Source organism: Gallinula chloropus (assembly GCF_964237585.1).
Source record: "Gallinula chloropus genome assembly, chromosome: 8".
Classification (NCBI taxonomy): Eukaryota; Metazoa; Chordata; class Aves; order Gruiformes; family Rallidae; genus Gallinula; species Gallinula chloropus.
In genome coordinates, this window is record NC_140093.1 from 13,039,004 (window position 1) to 13,054,585 (window position 15,582).

Sequence of the window (15,582 nt, forward strand, 5' to 3'; positions counted from 1 at the left end):
TCTGCAGCCTGCCCTGCTCCAGAGACCGGTTACGGGAACTTGCCGTGTGTCTCCTGAACTGCGGCCTGGCTCCGTCAGCCCCTTTCCCTGCTGGAGGCTTGCCAGATGTCTTGTTTCCTCCTCACAGTTACCGTTGGTGTGCTTGGGGGGGGGATGATTTTTATTATTTTCTTTGCCTTTTTTTTTTTAAAAAAAAGAGGAACTGGTGCACTGAGCGTGCTGGGTGTGAGGGTCACGGCTCCGCCTCATCCCAGGAGCAGTTGGGTCCCTTACTCTCTATTTACACCAGGGGCAAGTAAGCTCAAAATCTCACTCCTTGTCCTTAATTATCCAACTAATCGTGGTGCTTGCTGATAGCTTATCAGATTTACTGCCTCGATTCACAGGCCCTATCGCCTGCCGGGTGCTGGTGGCAGGGCTGGAGGCCAGCGCTCGATTCGATTAGCGGCTGCTCTCAGGTCCCTGATGGGATGTGACACCACGGGAGGGGCAAACGGTGCTACCGAGTGTCACCATGATGCTGGGAGGTGCCCGGGAGCCGTGCCGGTGTCACTGCTGTGGTGGCCTTGGGAGCTGTGCCCGTGTCGCTGCTGCAGTGGCCCCGTGTGTGGCTCGTGTGCCATGACGGGCTCTGCCTGACGTGCGATCCAGGTTGGTGCTTCAGCTTTGCAAGGCAAATTATTCAAATCAGCTTGTGCAGCTGAGGAGCTGCTCAGAGCAGGTACCTTGTGGTGCCCAGACATGGACACCCTCCATGTGCAGCTGGCATGAGGCCCCTGGGACCCAAATTAGTTTCCTTGATGGGGGGTTCTGGGAGAGTGGTGGCTTTACTGACACCCATTGCAGGGCAGGGACTGTCCCACTGCTTCCAGCCCCCCAAAACCTGGGGTCATTGGGTCCTCCTCAGCCTGGGAGGTGGGGTAAAACTAGAGGCTGCTCCTGGCTTGTCATGGGTAGGGTATGGAGCAGCTGGGGGTGAGGAGAGGGCAGGCCGGTGGAGCCCCCAGTCCTCACCCAGCAACCGTGAGCCCCTCAGCCACTGTTAACGGAGAGGCTGAGCACTGCTCCCTCTCCAGCTGGGCTGGGCAGCCCTGGTGTCTCTGTGCCCCATCTCTACCCCTCGTGAATGAATCCCAGGGGGTCTGGCAGCCCTCCCACCCCCCAACCCCTGGACATGCTTCTGTGTCTTCGGTGCAGAGAGGGCGGATGCTGCCCTGGGCATGGAGCAGGGAGGGGATGGGCTGGTTGAGCACAAGGGGCTGAGACTGGGCACAGCTCAGTGCATGGGCCCTGCAAGGAGCCCCTCTGCAGCCCCACTGCCCGGCCACCCGACTCCAGCCAATCCCTGTGCCCTGGCACAGCTGAACGGCCAATCCTGTGCTGCCAGCTGTCCCTCCCTTCCCCGCCCTCCATCTCCCCCCCTGCCTCGTGCTGCCTCCACCAACCAGAATCAAGCAGCATCCCGGCCTGGCCAATCCTGGTGTGCCACCTGGCGCTCCCCCCCAGCCAACCACATGCTGCCACCTGTCTCTGCTGCTGGCTCGTCCCTGGCAGCTGCAGCTCACCAATGGCAGGGGGAGGGAGACCCCTTCGAGCCAATCCGGAGCTGCCACCTGTCAGCTGTGCCAGCCAATCAGGGGCAGCCACACCCCACCGAGGGGTATAAGGGCACCTCAGTGCTGGGGCGCTGTCTGAGGGTGGAGGAGCCATGTTTGGCTGAGAGGGCCTCCTGCCTGTGAGGTCTGGAGGAGATGTAGGCTCGGGGGAGGCTCTTCACCTCATCTTGCTGGGTGCAGGTGCTGCTCAGGGCCTTCTGGGTGAATCCAAAATGCTGCCGGGATTCCTTACCTCTGTGATGCCTCGGGATGGGCATCGGGAGCAGCAGGTCCCCCTCAGCAGGAGAGGGCTTGTAGTTGTACCAACTGTGAAGGTACTTCTGAGGATCTCAGAAACAGTCTCTGCAGTAGTCTGCCCTGTGCTGAGGCTGCCTGCTGGGACCTGGGGAGTCCCACCTGCCTCTGGTGTGCAGAAGATGATCTCCACTGCTGCCCAGTGACCAGAGCCAGGTCCTATGGGGGGCTGATGCTGCAGGACTGAAGGTGAAGAGCGTGTGGCTGTTGTGTGCCTTCAGACATGGTGTCACGATGCTGGGTCCCTCACCTAGAGCATCACAGGTCGTGTGTTCATCTGTAACCCGTGGAGCAGAAGCATTGCTCGTGCTGTTCCTTGCCTGCAGATGTGACCCATGTGCCACGGGGGATTTGAATCCTGGTTGGACCACAGATGTGAATGGCTGAAGCTGTTGTGGTGTGTGCAGGCTGGCTTCTGACCACTGAAGATAGCCCAGGATGCTCCCAAACGTAGCTGTTGGGAGAGCTGCAAGGTGCCTCATATGACCTGGGAGGACTTTGTGCCAATGTGTACCGGTGGCAACTTTGACCAAGGGCAGCCCTGCTCAGGGACTCTGCTGTGGCTGGACCTCAACTGGAGCGACTGTGTCCTGTCTGTGCCTGAACAGCCAGGTGAATTGAGAGCAGCTTCCACGAGGTCAGCTTGAAACTCAGCGCACTGGAGGAGCTGTGCTGCCGAAGGTCCCAGCCAGCATAACCAGCGGGGCTGAGCCTGTGCCCTGTGGGCATCTGGGTTGGGTCTGGACCAGCAGGCCTGTCTCTAGTCCTGACCACCTGCACCTAGTAGGGTAGGACCTGCTTCATCAGCTCAGGCTCACCCTGCACCCGCTGTAGCTTTCAGTTAGTTTCATCCCAAACTCTTGTTGCATCTTGACAACCTTCATGAAGCTTGGAGCACCTCGAGGGCTTGGCAGAGAACCTGCCTGTGAGGAGCTGGCAGGAGCTGCCTGGACTCCGAACCAGACACGGGCTGGGTTACTGGTGCACTTTGTGTCTGGGCAAATAATTGGCACCAACTGAAGTCTGAGTGAAACTGCCTTCCAGGCATAACTCCTCAAGATCACAGACACAGAAGCACTTTTGGGGTGTTGCTGTTGAAAACAGGCATGAAGAGCTGTTCCTCTGGCAGAGAATTGCCCCTGGCTCAGGGTACAAAGTGTCCTGGAGGAGCAGACCCCTCAGGAGTGTGCTGGGGAAGCCTGGGGTCCTTGGCTTATCCCACATAGTGGAGGTGCAGCTCCTGCATGGTGTAGGGATGCTGGGGGCGGGGGGTGGGGGGGGGGTGTTGCCCCAAGAGCTGCCTGGTATAGGCAGGAGAGCCTGGCCCAAGCTGAAGAGCAGATGTGGGGCATCTGGTTCTTGTCTGGTCCTTGGCTGTCACGTGCCCCACAGCCTGTTCCCGTCAGCCAGCTGGGGCAGCTCTGGTCCTGGATCCTGACCTGGCAGTCCCCAGTCCAGTGGAGGTCCTCAAGATCTGAAGCCCAGCTGGATGCTAATCCCTGCTGCTACGTCTACTTGGGGCCACCTCCCCAATCTTTACCTTGCTCTGGGGTGCTGGTGGCTCCTCTTGTGCAGACAGTGGGAATCCTCCATCCTTCCCCACTTCCATGGCTGCTCCATCTTGTCTGGCTGAGCTGGTCCCCTCAAAAAGGCAGGAGGAAGGGCTGCAGGGGCCCTCAGCCATGGCTCCTGTTCATGGCTGGCTGGGGAGCCTTGGAGGGGAGGGGAGGGGTGGTGGGCTTGATGCCCCTCTGGTGTTGCACCACACGTGACCCAGGAGGAGACCTGGGAGGAAGCAGCAAGTGCCACAGTTCAGAGCAGACTGGGACCCAGAGAGGATCTTGCATCCCTTTTGTAAGAAGGGCCAGCACAAGGCGAGCAGCTGTGGCTGGGAAACCCCAACCCAGTTAGCCCTTGGAGAATCCCAGGGATGGAGAGCCCAGGCTGTAAATCTCCAGGAATGGGGTCTTCACCTGTGTCCCAGGGGGAGACCTGCAAGAGGCTCTGCTGCTCGCTGCCTGCCAGCTGGGTGTCAGTTGAGGGTCCTCCAGCTAGCTCTGAGCATGGGGATGTCCTGGGATTGGGGAGCACCTCTCTGCCCTCTCTCCTTAGCTGCAGGCAGAGCAGGCTCCTGGCCCTCATCTTCCAGGGAGCTGGACGTCAGCACCCCTCTGATGTCTAAGGGCAGGAGGTGCCAGGGGTGGTGCAGCTTGTGCTCAGAGCTGGAGATCTGGATGCCCAGTTGGTGCCCAACCCATGGGTGATGCTGAGGAGGACAGCCCAGGGCAAGTATGAGCCACCCATTTGCCATCTTGCAGCCTGGGCACTGCCAGCTCCGTGATCCATGGGCAGAGAAGGGATGTGGCCTGGGTGGAGTGGCAAGGGGTGAGTTCTGTATGGGGCTGGGAGCCTGCTGAGCCTGCCTGGGATTGTCTCTGCTCCTGGGTGAGGCCCCACAGGCAGCACCAGGGCTCAGAGCGGCTCCCAAGTGCTGTGGGGGGCACCCACTGCAGGGATGGGTGCAGAGCCAGCCCCCCAGATCCCTGGAGACCCGAAGCCCAGCCAATGCAGGGGCTGATTCCCTCTCTTGGGACAAATTCCTCTCAGCCCTGCTTACCCCCCAAGGTGAGGATGTGCTGCTTCCTTGGGGACACCCCCAGCACAGAGGCCTGTCCCGGGATGGGCCGTGGGAGCTGTGGGCCCCACTGCAGCTCCGGGGCCGTGTCCCAGGGGACGGGAGCAGGAGTGGGGCTGTGGAAGGGACAAGTATGGCTCTGGGTCTGCTGCCCCCTGTGCCCGACCCCTCAGAGCAGGCTGGTCCCCGGCAGAGGCAGGGGGCTGTCTTCGGCTGTGGGGAGCCCCACTGGGCAGCTACCCGCGGCCTCGGGCTCTCGGGGCTTGTCCTGCGAGGGCAGAGCCAAAGCCGGGGTGAAAGCAGGTGCGGGAGGTGCTGGGAGCGCTGGTGTAGCGTGGGGCCCGGCCCGGGGCTCGGCGCCTCTCCCGCTGCCCCGGCGCGGTGCGGGGCCGGGCGCTACCGCTGTACTGCAGCACCATCTAGTGCCGTGCGCTGGGGAAGGCGGCACCCCAACGCTGCCCCCGACTCCCCGCCCCCAGCCATGGCAGCACCGTGGGGCGGCCACACGTGCCCGGCTTCAGCCGCCCTGCCCCAGGCCATCAGGTGCTGCGCTCGCCTCTGGCCGCTCCTGTTTCTCAGCCGGGTGACGCCGGCTCTGTACGTTCTTCACCGTCGGGGTCATCACGTCACTCCCGTGGCTTCCTCCTGCATCCCTGTGGCTTCTTGGTGTCCTCCTTCCATGGCTGGCATGAGCAGATTCCATCACTTGTCACCCTGCCCCACACCTGGGCAGAGCAGCCCTTCCCAGACCAGCTTCCTGGACTCCTGCCCTTGCCTCGTGCCCTCAGCTCACTGCCTCTCACCCTCCTGGGTGCCTGCTGTGCTTTCCACTCCACCTGGCCTGGGGAGAGCTGGTGGGAGTTTGGCACAGGGAATATGCTGGCACAGAGCTGGATCTGAAGGAACAGGATGCTCTGCGAGAGGGGCCATGGTGATGGCTGGCCCTGCTCCCCTCTGTGTTGGGATTGCTGGCAGGCAGCACTGCCAGGGATGTTGTGTGTGCGGTGGGGTGAAGCATGTGCTGAGCCCCAGTGGGGATTGCACCCAGGTCCCACAGCACTGAGGGGCTGGTGGCCAGGGGCTCTCTAGGGTGGGAGGTGTCAGGGTGTCTTCGACTGAAAATGGAGCCCCTGGGTGCTGCCCCAGCTGCCCTCCTGTCTTTGGGGATGGATGGGACTGTGCCAAAGTCACCTGGCAGCCTTGAGGTCCCTGTGTCTGGGCAGTTCAGGGCCCAGCTTGGGCATTGCCTGTGCTGTTCCAGCGGTGCCAGGGCAGGAGCTTTGCCCCCAAAAGGTACAGAGGGTGCTGACCCCGCAGGCTGCCACGCGCCGGGGAAGGTAAGAGTAGCAAAGCAGCAGCGAAGGTAACGTGGCCCTGGGCTGTTTGTGTGCCCTTTGTTTGCTGGTAACCTTCGTGAATCAGCTAATTAACCACATTAGGACAGCTCCGCTTCTCGTCTGAGCGTTATTGGGCAGGGCAGATCTGGGGCAGCGTGCCAGCTGAGCCCCAGTTGCCTTTGCTGGGTGATTTGGGCAGCCCGGAGCCTCCATGGAGGCCTGGAAAGGGTGATGGGTGATGGGTGGTGAGGCTGCGAGAGCCCCGTGCTCGCTGTGTGGTGCGGAGGAGCTGGCTCGGTCCCAGCATCACTGGGTGAGATCCTGATGCAGCCAAGGTTGGGTTCTCACTGCACGGGCAGCACCGAGTCCCATCAGTGGGTGTTTTCCATCATGACATCTGCATCTTGGGGAGCCTCTGTGGAGGGTGGGTGTGATGGACCCCAAAATGAAGCAGAGAGCTCTCCTAAAGCCCAAAGTGTGTTGTTCATCACCCTCCTCTTGTGCTTCCTCCAGCAGCTCTGCAGCACCCCAGCTGGGGGGTCCCAGGCGACGACACAGCTGAAGGGCAATGAGGGTGAAATTTGCTTTTTACAAGCTTTCCCCTAAATCTCTCTGCGCCACACCCCCCTTCCCCCACTCCAGCTCTCACCTGCTTCTTCCTCAGCTTCCTAATGGGCCTCTGTGACATCTGACTGCGTGCCTGGGCTCTGCCGGGCCCACCTGAGATGAAAACTGTCCCTCTTGCCACCATGCAGCCCTCCACTCACGCAGGGCCTGATGCACAGGCCAGGCTGCCAGAGGTTTCCCTTCCCCGACGGCACCTGCCAGGGCTGCGAGGCTCCAGGGGGGACGTTTTTGGTGTAAATCACAGGGGGAATCCCCGTGTCGCTTCCACAGCTCCCCAGAGCAGAGGGGGCACCAGGCTGCCCACAGGCCATGGCCAGAACCAGCCCTGGGCACATGGTGGGTGGTGGCAGAGGTGACAGACGCCCACCCCAGAGCCCCCGCTCTGCTCTCATTCTCCAGCCCCGCTGTTCCCCCTGCTCTGGCCTTGGCTGCCTGGTGCCAATGGCCCCCGGTGCCGAGCCCGGAGCTGCCCTGGGGCCGGGCCAGGCTGAGCGCAGCGCGCTGGGCTCCCAAATCCCCGTGGGGCTCCATGGGAGTGGGACCCTCAGCTCCTGCCCGGGCCAGGCACCGGCTCCTGCCCGAGCACCCGTGGGCCCCTCGCCCGGATTTGGGCTCGGTCACACCGCGCTGTGTCCGTCTGTCCGTCCGTCCGTCCTCCCCTGCCGCCCCGCGGGTTCTTTCTGCCGGGTGGATCCGGCCCCGGCCCCGCCCCCGGCCCTTGCTCCATCGCGCTGTACGGGCGGCTGAGCCCCGTGCCGAGTTGCGGGGCACTGGAGGGGCCGTCCCGGGCCCGGGGCACTGGCGAGCAGCCGCCATTTCCCAGGGAGCCGCTTGAGGGCGGCAGTGACCCGCCGCAGAGCCGCCGCTCCCGCGGGGTAGCCCAGGCCAGGCGGGCAGGGGCTCCGGAGGGTCCCCTCGGTCCGTCTTAGGACCCGCGTCCCTCTGGGACTCTCCCAGGACAGCTCACACCGCGGGAGCCGCAGCCACGCGTGTCCGTGGCCTCTTAAACTCCCGCGGACACCTCCGGCGTGGTGGCCGGTCCCCCAGGAAGGGGATCCCTGCCTCGCCAGCCAGGCGAAGTGGGGCCGGGGGCCCAGTGCTTGTTTGCCATCAGGGCAAAGGCACCAGCAAGATTGGGCCCCTGTGGGAGCATCCCCCTGCCAGGCCGTAGCTCTGCTTGGCCAAGGAGACACCTCCTGTGTGTCTGGCAGCCAGGACACGGAGCCACAGCTTTGTGGACCCTCCACCTTTTATGTTTTCCTCATTTTTAGATGCTTTTTGCTCACCCCTTTGCTAGAGATACCCCCAGTGCAGGGCTGTCCTTCACGCAGGGTGCGGAAGGCGGTTGTGGTTGATCTCCTGGTGTAACGCCTGGCCTAGGACGGGCCACGCTGCTGGGAAAACCCTGCCCTGTGTGTCCATCAGTGGGTTCTCAGGAGAAGCTGCCACAATGGGTAACCGCTCTTCTCATGTGGATTAATGCTCCAACTTTGATTTGCCTGAAAGGAACACGGAGCCCCTCTGATCTGACTCCCTGGAGAACATGGAGCCCGGCCACAGGACAGGCTGGCCAAGGTGCTGAGCAATCATAAAGCTGCCTATGATGTCTAAGAGCAAGAGCCAGAGGTGCCTCCTTCCCAAAATTTACATGTGCTGGAGAGAATTATAAATGACTGGGAGAAAAAGCAGCAGTAGGGCTCGAGAAGCCTGTCATACCCAAACTGCGCAACTGTGGGGATCGCTGGCATCAGCGGCCACAGCCCAGCTGTGCCACAGGGAACACGGGTTTTCCAGAGGGCTTTGAGCATCCCTGGGAACTTAGAAAAGCAGAGCAGTGACTGGGCAAACAGGACAAACTGCCCCGAGGGATTAACAGAGAGAAAAGAGGCCAAGGAGAAACCTTGGTTGGAGCGGTCAGGAAACCTCTTCCGGGCGGTCAGCTAGAGGAGGGGGAATTTAGCTGGGCTCTGGGGGCTGTGGGGGGCCCCGTCCTGCCTCTGGCTCATGACAGGAGTTCGTGCCCGTTGCAAGGCAGTTTTATAACACAAAGGAGAACGCACAGAATGAGTGTTTCTTCCCTTCTTTGGACGGTAGGAATGTTTTAATTGATAAATTTGTTTTAATTACATTAGGTGATATCACAGTCTATTTTACAAGTTCAGGGTAGGAGGACGTGTGGACCAGTTACACAGAAATCCAGTGAAAGGATTAAAACCTACAACATGAGAAAAACGAGGAGGTTAACTTAAATCTCCCCAAAATGAAACGCACCCACAGTTTGGTGTGAGTGGAAGTGGGGGGTTATACCAGGATCCAGAGAAGTACAAAGGATGAGACTAACATAATTTACAGTATCGGCTCTGCATGACCACCGTTTGCCCGTGTTCAGAGACAGCCTCTATTCCGGCAGAGCATCGCTGGGCAGGTCTTGTCTCTGAGGGTTTGGTCTGGTCTTGTCAGAGGAGAAAGTAAAATAACTGATGGGCAAAGGTCACAACCCACGTTGAGCTGGTCCCCAGGGTCACCGCCTACGGGAGTGTCTTCCACTGGATAGTCGGGGGGGTTCTGCACCAAGAACTGTATGGAGGAAAACTAAAACAGCTCCAAAAAGCCCCATCTCAAACGTAGAAAAGTCTCACTCTGGAAGTGCTTACGAGAAGGTCGTCGTCATAGAATTTGGTTTCTATAATAACATTACCGCTGTGGAAGGGAGAGGGGAGAAAAAGAGGGGTTAGAAGAACGTGCAAACAGTAGCAGATTGCTGCCCTCCTCAGTGCCCTCACAGCCTGAGGTCCTACCCCCCACAACAGGAGCTTTGGTTTGGAGCCACATGCACTGAGCACCACCCACGCGGGGCCTTCAGGGCTGCAGGGTCTCCCCACTGCATTCCTACGTGGAGCAGTGTCCCCCCCCCATCCCTCATCACCCCATTTTTGGGCTCAGCTACACGCAGTCTCAGAGTGCTCAAAGCCAGCAAATTTCTGCTTGCTTCTACTGCTAAAAATAGCTGAGCAGTCCCAGCAGCTTCAGGCCCCTTTCTGCTGAGGTGGATTGTGGAAACCGATGGGAATTCTTTTTTCATTCCCCAGCTCTGTCCTCTACTGCTGAACAAGCTGCTGCAACCGACCGCCTGTCATTTCCCTCTAGTAGGGCTTAAATGCAAACACACAGGCAAATGTTATACAAACTGCAGGGGAAATGTAGATTTGGGGGTGACAAAAGCTCTGATGATCTGAGTTGCTGACTCGGAGATTTCAGTAGACTAAAGGAAGAACTTTGGGGCCATCACAAGACTTGGGCACCTAAGTGGTGTGATCTGACCGTGCCCAAATAACTTGGCTCTTGAAAATCAAGGCAGTGGTTTCATCTCCACTGTGGCTCTTCGTATCTGTCACGCTGGTAAAGCTGAACCTGGCAAGAGCATTAGGGTTTTTTCCGTGCTGTGGATAATGCTTAAACTCAAATGCCAGGGAATGTTCTCAGTGCCTTGGTTAGCACCACATACCACATCTCCATTCTCTCCTGCTATGGAGACACCCAGACAAACATGAGGTCTTTGGGAATAGTGAAAAGCAGGGGGCTCTCCAGGTCTTGGCAGCTGAAAAAAACTGGTTTCTTTGCGCTGGTGATTCTACTGAAAAGCCTCAAGAATGACTTTAGGACACCTCTATGAATAGGAGAGAGATGTGGGCTGACAACGACAAGTGGACAGACTCCAGAGGAAAAATGGAATGCAGGAAAATCCTTAAGGTCACTTGAGGCCTGGGCTCCTGCGACTTCCAGTCCTGAAAACACCTTGAGTTCCTGAGATGGTCAAAAGCAACTTGTTTTTGCTTCTTTAGTCCTATTCCCAAATCTGGCTCCTCCTGTACTGACTGAAAGCCACCAGCTCTGGGAGCCAAGGACGTGTGTAGCACCGACGAGGCTCTGAGCAGATTGTGCCAGGGAGCACTAGTGAAACAGTGATGCTCTGAGCCCGCTCTCTCTTTGAAACGTGCTGTGAATAGACATCAGTGATGGCAGTTCCCATCCCGATGCCTCCTCTATGCGACTGGCTTTCCTCCAGACAGGGAACAAGGCTGGAGAGGGAGGTCTTCCAGAGGACACAGTGACCTTGCGGTGAGACTGGCTGCTCCCTGTCGGCAGGAGGATTCCCATACTCCTCTGTCTCTGCTGGCAACGCGCTCCCCATGTGCTTGCCAGCACCCCTGCAGCACTGCAGCGAGGGCGGCTTTCTCTCAGTGCTTACAGCTTCCCAGGGGCCTCCCCCAAGGAGCCCTTTCCATCACCCCACCAAAGCTCCTGCCTTGCTGCCCTCTCAGCGCAACGCCCGGCGTGCGTTGTTGTGACAAGAGTCCCCAGCAATCGCTGACCTGTTCAGAAGTCAGTGGGCAAAGGGTGGCCAGGAGCAGATGTTTCTGAGGGTGCATGAATCCCATCACAGGTCAGGGTAAAGGGACTGGTTCCTACCTGTTGAGGGTGTTTTATCCCCAGATACACCTGCATATGGCTTAATGCGTCATTTATAATCCAATGTAAAAGCCACAAAGCTTGGCAAATGGTATGGTGATGAAACAAGTGCTAGAGCAGCTCCTATGGGTGACAGACTGCATGAAGAACAACCACCTTGGACGAGAGTCTGTGATCGATAGCTGGATTTGAAAATGGCCCAAACACCTCCTTCCCTCACCCTCCCCCCTCCCCACCCCAGATGTGGGGGTATTAAACTGCAAAGCACTTGAAACTCCTTTCATGGTTCACCTTTCACAAAAATTAAGCAACTCTAATAAAGGATCAGTTCCACTTCCTCCAAACTTTCATCGCCATATTAATGCAAATTGGACCTGTGGGAAAGAAGGTAATGAGGTTGGCTTAGCCCCTTTTATCTCCCCACAGCTAGCAGCAGCGAGGGTGATGCAGAGTTGGTAGCAGCTCCCTCGCTTCATTCCCACCGTGGCCCCCACGGAAACGCCGCACGCTGCTTGTTTCTTTTGCCTGCTCTCAGATCCTGCAAGCCCAGGGCACTCACGTTAAAACGTTAGCTGGCATCATCTGTGATTCAGGTGCTGCCTCTATCAAGGACTGCCAAGTGTTTGTGGAGTTAGGAATCACAAAACCGAACTCAAAGAACCATTCTGCAAAGTAAAAAAAACAGAAGATCCAGAGGCATTTGAAAGAAGATGATGAAAATCCACGCACGGCCCTTTTGCTCCTCACCTGACAGGCTGGGGAACTCCCCTAAACCGTCCTGCCAACATTTTACATTTAAATGAGTTTGCACAGCTTAAACTGCACTGAACCCTGCCCTCCCCTTCTAAAATAGCTGATGGCAACGATAAAGTCACCCACTTCCTCAGGGTTCGGTGGAAATTTCATCACACCTGATTAGGGAGGGGGAAACCGCACTGCCCCTCTTGCAGACACCCCCTGGGTTCAGCTGACACCAAGTGTACAACCAGCTGCCCAAAAGACAAGGAGCTCAGTGCTTCATCTCCCCCTCCTCCGCCCCGGATTAACACCACAGTGAGGGAGATCAGAGGTGCAGCTGAGGAGTCACAGGGACAACAAGGTGGCACCCCTGTAACCAAGGTAAACCAGAGGCTCCTTCAGTCAGGCCTCCAGCCTGCCAGTGGCCAGCGCCAGGTGCTGGAGGAAGACTCCTGCATCCCATAATGGGTGGCTCTAAAATAGCCCATTTCCTTGCCCAGCCTGCGGTGGCTTTACGCCCTGGAGCACGATTACCCAGATTTTTTGCTTACGTAACCAAGTGTTAATACACTTATGAAATGCCATCCCTAATGCTGCAGCCTCCAGTCCCCACAACAGGAGCACTTCAGCGCTGCTCTGAAAGCTAAAATCACCACATTCAACCCACCTGAGTTTCTCTCATCCCCCCTGCCGGGGGTCCCTCCCTGCGCTGCTGCAGTGGGACTGCACACACTGCACACACGTACCTTCTAGACACTGTCCTTTGAAATAAACTTTCTGTTCCAGTCGGAATTTTTCCATTTGTTCTGCTGAGGAAAAGTTTAACTCCCGAGACACTGCTTTGCATTTCAGGATTTTTTTAGGAACTCGAGCTGTGAAACACATAAAGAAGCATTATTTGGATGCAATCAAACCAACCCAGCTGCTTCAGGTGCTATTATAACACACTGTGAAATAACGATTAGTGCTCCTACAAGATCACAGTAGCAGGAGAAATGCAAACACAAAGGGCTTTGTTTTGACATTTGTAGGCATGTGATCCAAGATGCAAACAGGCTTTAAGTACCTTGCCAGAGCCAAGAATGAAACCTGTGACAGAACTGGGGACACAACAGTGATCTCTCAGACTCGTGGTCCTTTGCTAAAACCTACAGTTCATCAAGTCAAAACAGGAGATGTAACTTAAATTTTGCCTTTAGGAAATAAGCAACTGAAGGGCTGCTCAGTACACCAAGCGTGTCACCCCTTCTCACTTCTCCTTCCCTTTCAGACCCCGCGTCCCCAGCAAACCACAAACGGCTGTTTCTCACCAGCTGTACTATTTCAGCCAGCTCACACAGCTCTGGGAAGTCATCCTGCTCAGGAACACAGCATTTTAGTTCCCCAAACACTGAGACCCACACGGCCAGCAAAGCCAGTACCGAACTAGAGAGTTTAGGGGAGAGAGTGACTTGGCAATCCAACGTACCTGGGCTCCTGCAATAGGTGAGGCACCAGCTCCAAGGGGGAAAGTACCTGGGAGGTGTTTCCTAAGTTGGGTTTGTTTTTAGAGGTGGAGGAGTAAGCCAAGGGAAGGTTTGGGAGCACTGATTAATATCCTGAAAGGTCCTAACGAGGAGAATATGGGGGGAGTCAACATACTAAAACCCTCCCAAGCCTGTCCTACTTGCGTGGTGTGATTGTACATAACCCTTCCCTTGTAGTAAAAAGTGTTTCATGTAAATTTATTAGGAACAGAGAAGGGAGGGAATACAGCTGGTGTGTGTTTTATGAGCCAAACCGTTCCTAAATGGAAAACGTATCGGAACATCCACGGGCGGACAGCGGGCGGCTGCTGGAATAGGAGAGTCTGCCAAAGCCCAGGCAAATCCATCGCAGGTACAACAGCCTAGTGGGGTAGGACCCTGATATGAAACCAACCTAGAGAGCTGGAGGCTTACAGAAGGTAAGCTACCACCCTATCCCATGGAGAAGTAACACAGCCTGTGGTTTGTTTAAAAACAAAGGGGGGAAAAAAAGAGGTAAACCAGACAGTTCAAAGTGTGAGGGAAGAGTTTTAAATGTAAAAGATCTCTAATTATTTTTAGTCTTTTTTTTTTCTTTCCAGCTAGAAATCTGCATGGCACCATCCTCTGCTGCCCTCACAAGTACAGACTATGGCCTGTTGTGAATAACCACCCCTTTGCAGTTAAGTGTAAAATGACTTGTTAAAACTATTCTGCAATTTAGTAATTATGTTTCTTTCATCCCCAAGACAGACTGCTGAGAATGTTTGCTTTAATATTGTAAAACTACACAATAAAAGGTTACTTTTAATAAAAGTAGGTCTGGGTAGTCATTAAATCCCTGATCTAAGAGATTTTAATTGATATTTATACCATCAAGCAGAAAATTGTAATTGAAATTTGTTTACTTTAAACTCATTTTACTTTTATACCTCTTCTTCTCCATTAGGTAGACAGAAGAGAAAGAAGTTTGATTCTCATCAGTTAAGTCCATTGTAAAACATGCTGAAATGCAGGTAAGCACAGGCTTTGTCCTGAATTTCCTACTGCTTTTTGTTAACTTGAGGATACAACTGCACATTTATTTAAGCACTTATATAGCCAACATGCATTTAGTCAGGTACTTGATTCTGATGAGATTAGAAAGTGATGAGTGACACTTTTCTTATTTACTAAACAATGTAAATTCAATTAAAATATCCACAGCATTATGTTTTCATACAGTTTACTAAAACTACCTTAAATATTTGGGACATGTAAGAAATCAAGCTTTCTCAGCCAAACTTATTTTCTATTTCAAACTCCATCCTTTCCTAGTTAATGAAAGGATTATTTGTTTTTCCTGAGTGAAAGCTGGCTGTGGTGGTGGGAGCAACACTGGGGGTTCTGCAAGTGCTAGACCTCAGCAGCTTACTCCAAGATTTGCTTGTATATTGGAAGAAAGCAAATCTCATGGCTTTGCCTCTCCCAGATCGCCTCCCAGTTCTGAATGTGCTGTCACTGAACTGAGCTGACTGGGGACATGGGAAAGCTCCTGCTGCCAAAAGCTGGTTTAGATGGTTAATTCCAGGTTCAGGTGCCCAGGCAGTGTTCTGCCACTGCTCCCAGCAGTTTAATGGTAAGGCTTTGGCAGCAATCCAATGCCACATTAATATTCTTCTTACTTAATCTAAGTAGTGAGCTTAGGTAGTACTACAGTCTCACAATTTGAAACTGAAGAGGTGATTTTTTACAGAAACCTGTCCTTAAATCACACAGAAGTCCTGCTCAGGCAGCAAATGGAAGCCCTGATTAAAGAAAATACACTTTGTTCACTTTGCTGTTTATTGGGTTCTTTGTTTGCTGTATCTCAACTGTGACTTGCCCTGAGTGGCCACAGAACACACACACACACAAATAGCGTATAATGACTCTGAGACACACACAGCCTTCATTTAAAACCAGTCCTGACTGTTTGCCCTCAGCATTTCTGCTGCAGGACTGTAAGAGCATTTCCTCACACCTTTCACAGTCAGACAAGCATCCTCTGATGGACACCTCTCCCCTTTCTTAGCCTGTTCATTGAGAATAATCTGTGCATCCACCTCAGCCTTGTTTTCCTGCTAAGCCATACAAGAATGGCTTTTTGCCTCTCTTCTCCTAAGGAAGACCATCCTCCCATCTGTAATCTTTTCAGTGGCTTCTCCTAATAGGTCTTCTCTGCACCTGTTCCACTTTGCAGTCATCCATCTTCTAGATGAATGACTGAACTGCACACCAGGTAAGGTCTTAACAATTCCTTGTACAACGGGCATTCATCTCATGCCAGGGTGTGCTTTAATTAATTCCCCAAGCTCCTCTGAGGGTTCCTGGTTTAAATG

General features: G+C 55.3%; 1 protein-coding gene across 2 annotated transcripts in view; it reads right to left on the reverse strand.

The window, feature by feature from the left end:
- Positions 1 to 8,588: 8,588 nt before the first annotated feature.
- Positions 8,589 to 15,582, reverse strand: part of PDE6D (phosphodiesterase 6D) — a 38,306-nt gene continuing 31,312 nt past the window's right edge. Inside the window, exons 3-6 of one of the 2 annotated variants that reach the window (XR_014617431.1) lie at positions 12,464 to 12,589; positions 11,539 to 11,644; positions 8,851 to 9,209; positions 8,589 to 8,724 (exon numbers count right to left, since the gene is read on the reverse strand). Coding sequence is in view for 1 of the 2 variants with exons in the window: in XM_084267119.1 (XP_084123245.1) it covers positions 9,128 to 9,209; positions 11,539 to 11,644; positions 12,464 to 12,589 (314 nt within the window). In the remaining variant the exon portion in view is untranslated. Of the gene's footprint in view, positions 9,210 to 11,538; positions 11,645 to 12,463; positions 12,590 to 15,582 lie in introns of both variants that reach the window. The other variant, XM_084267119.1, reaches the window with a different exon arrangement.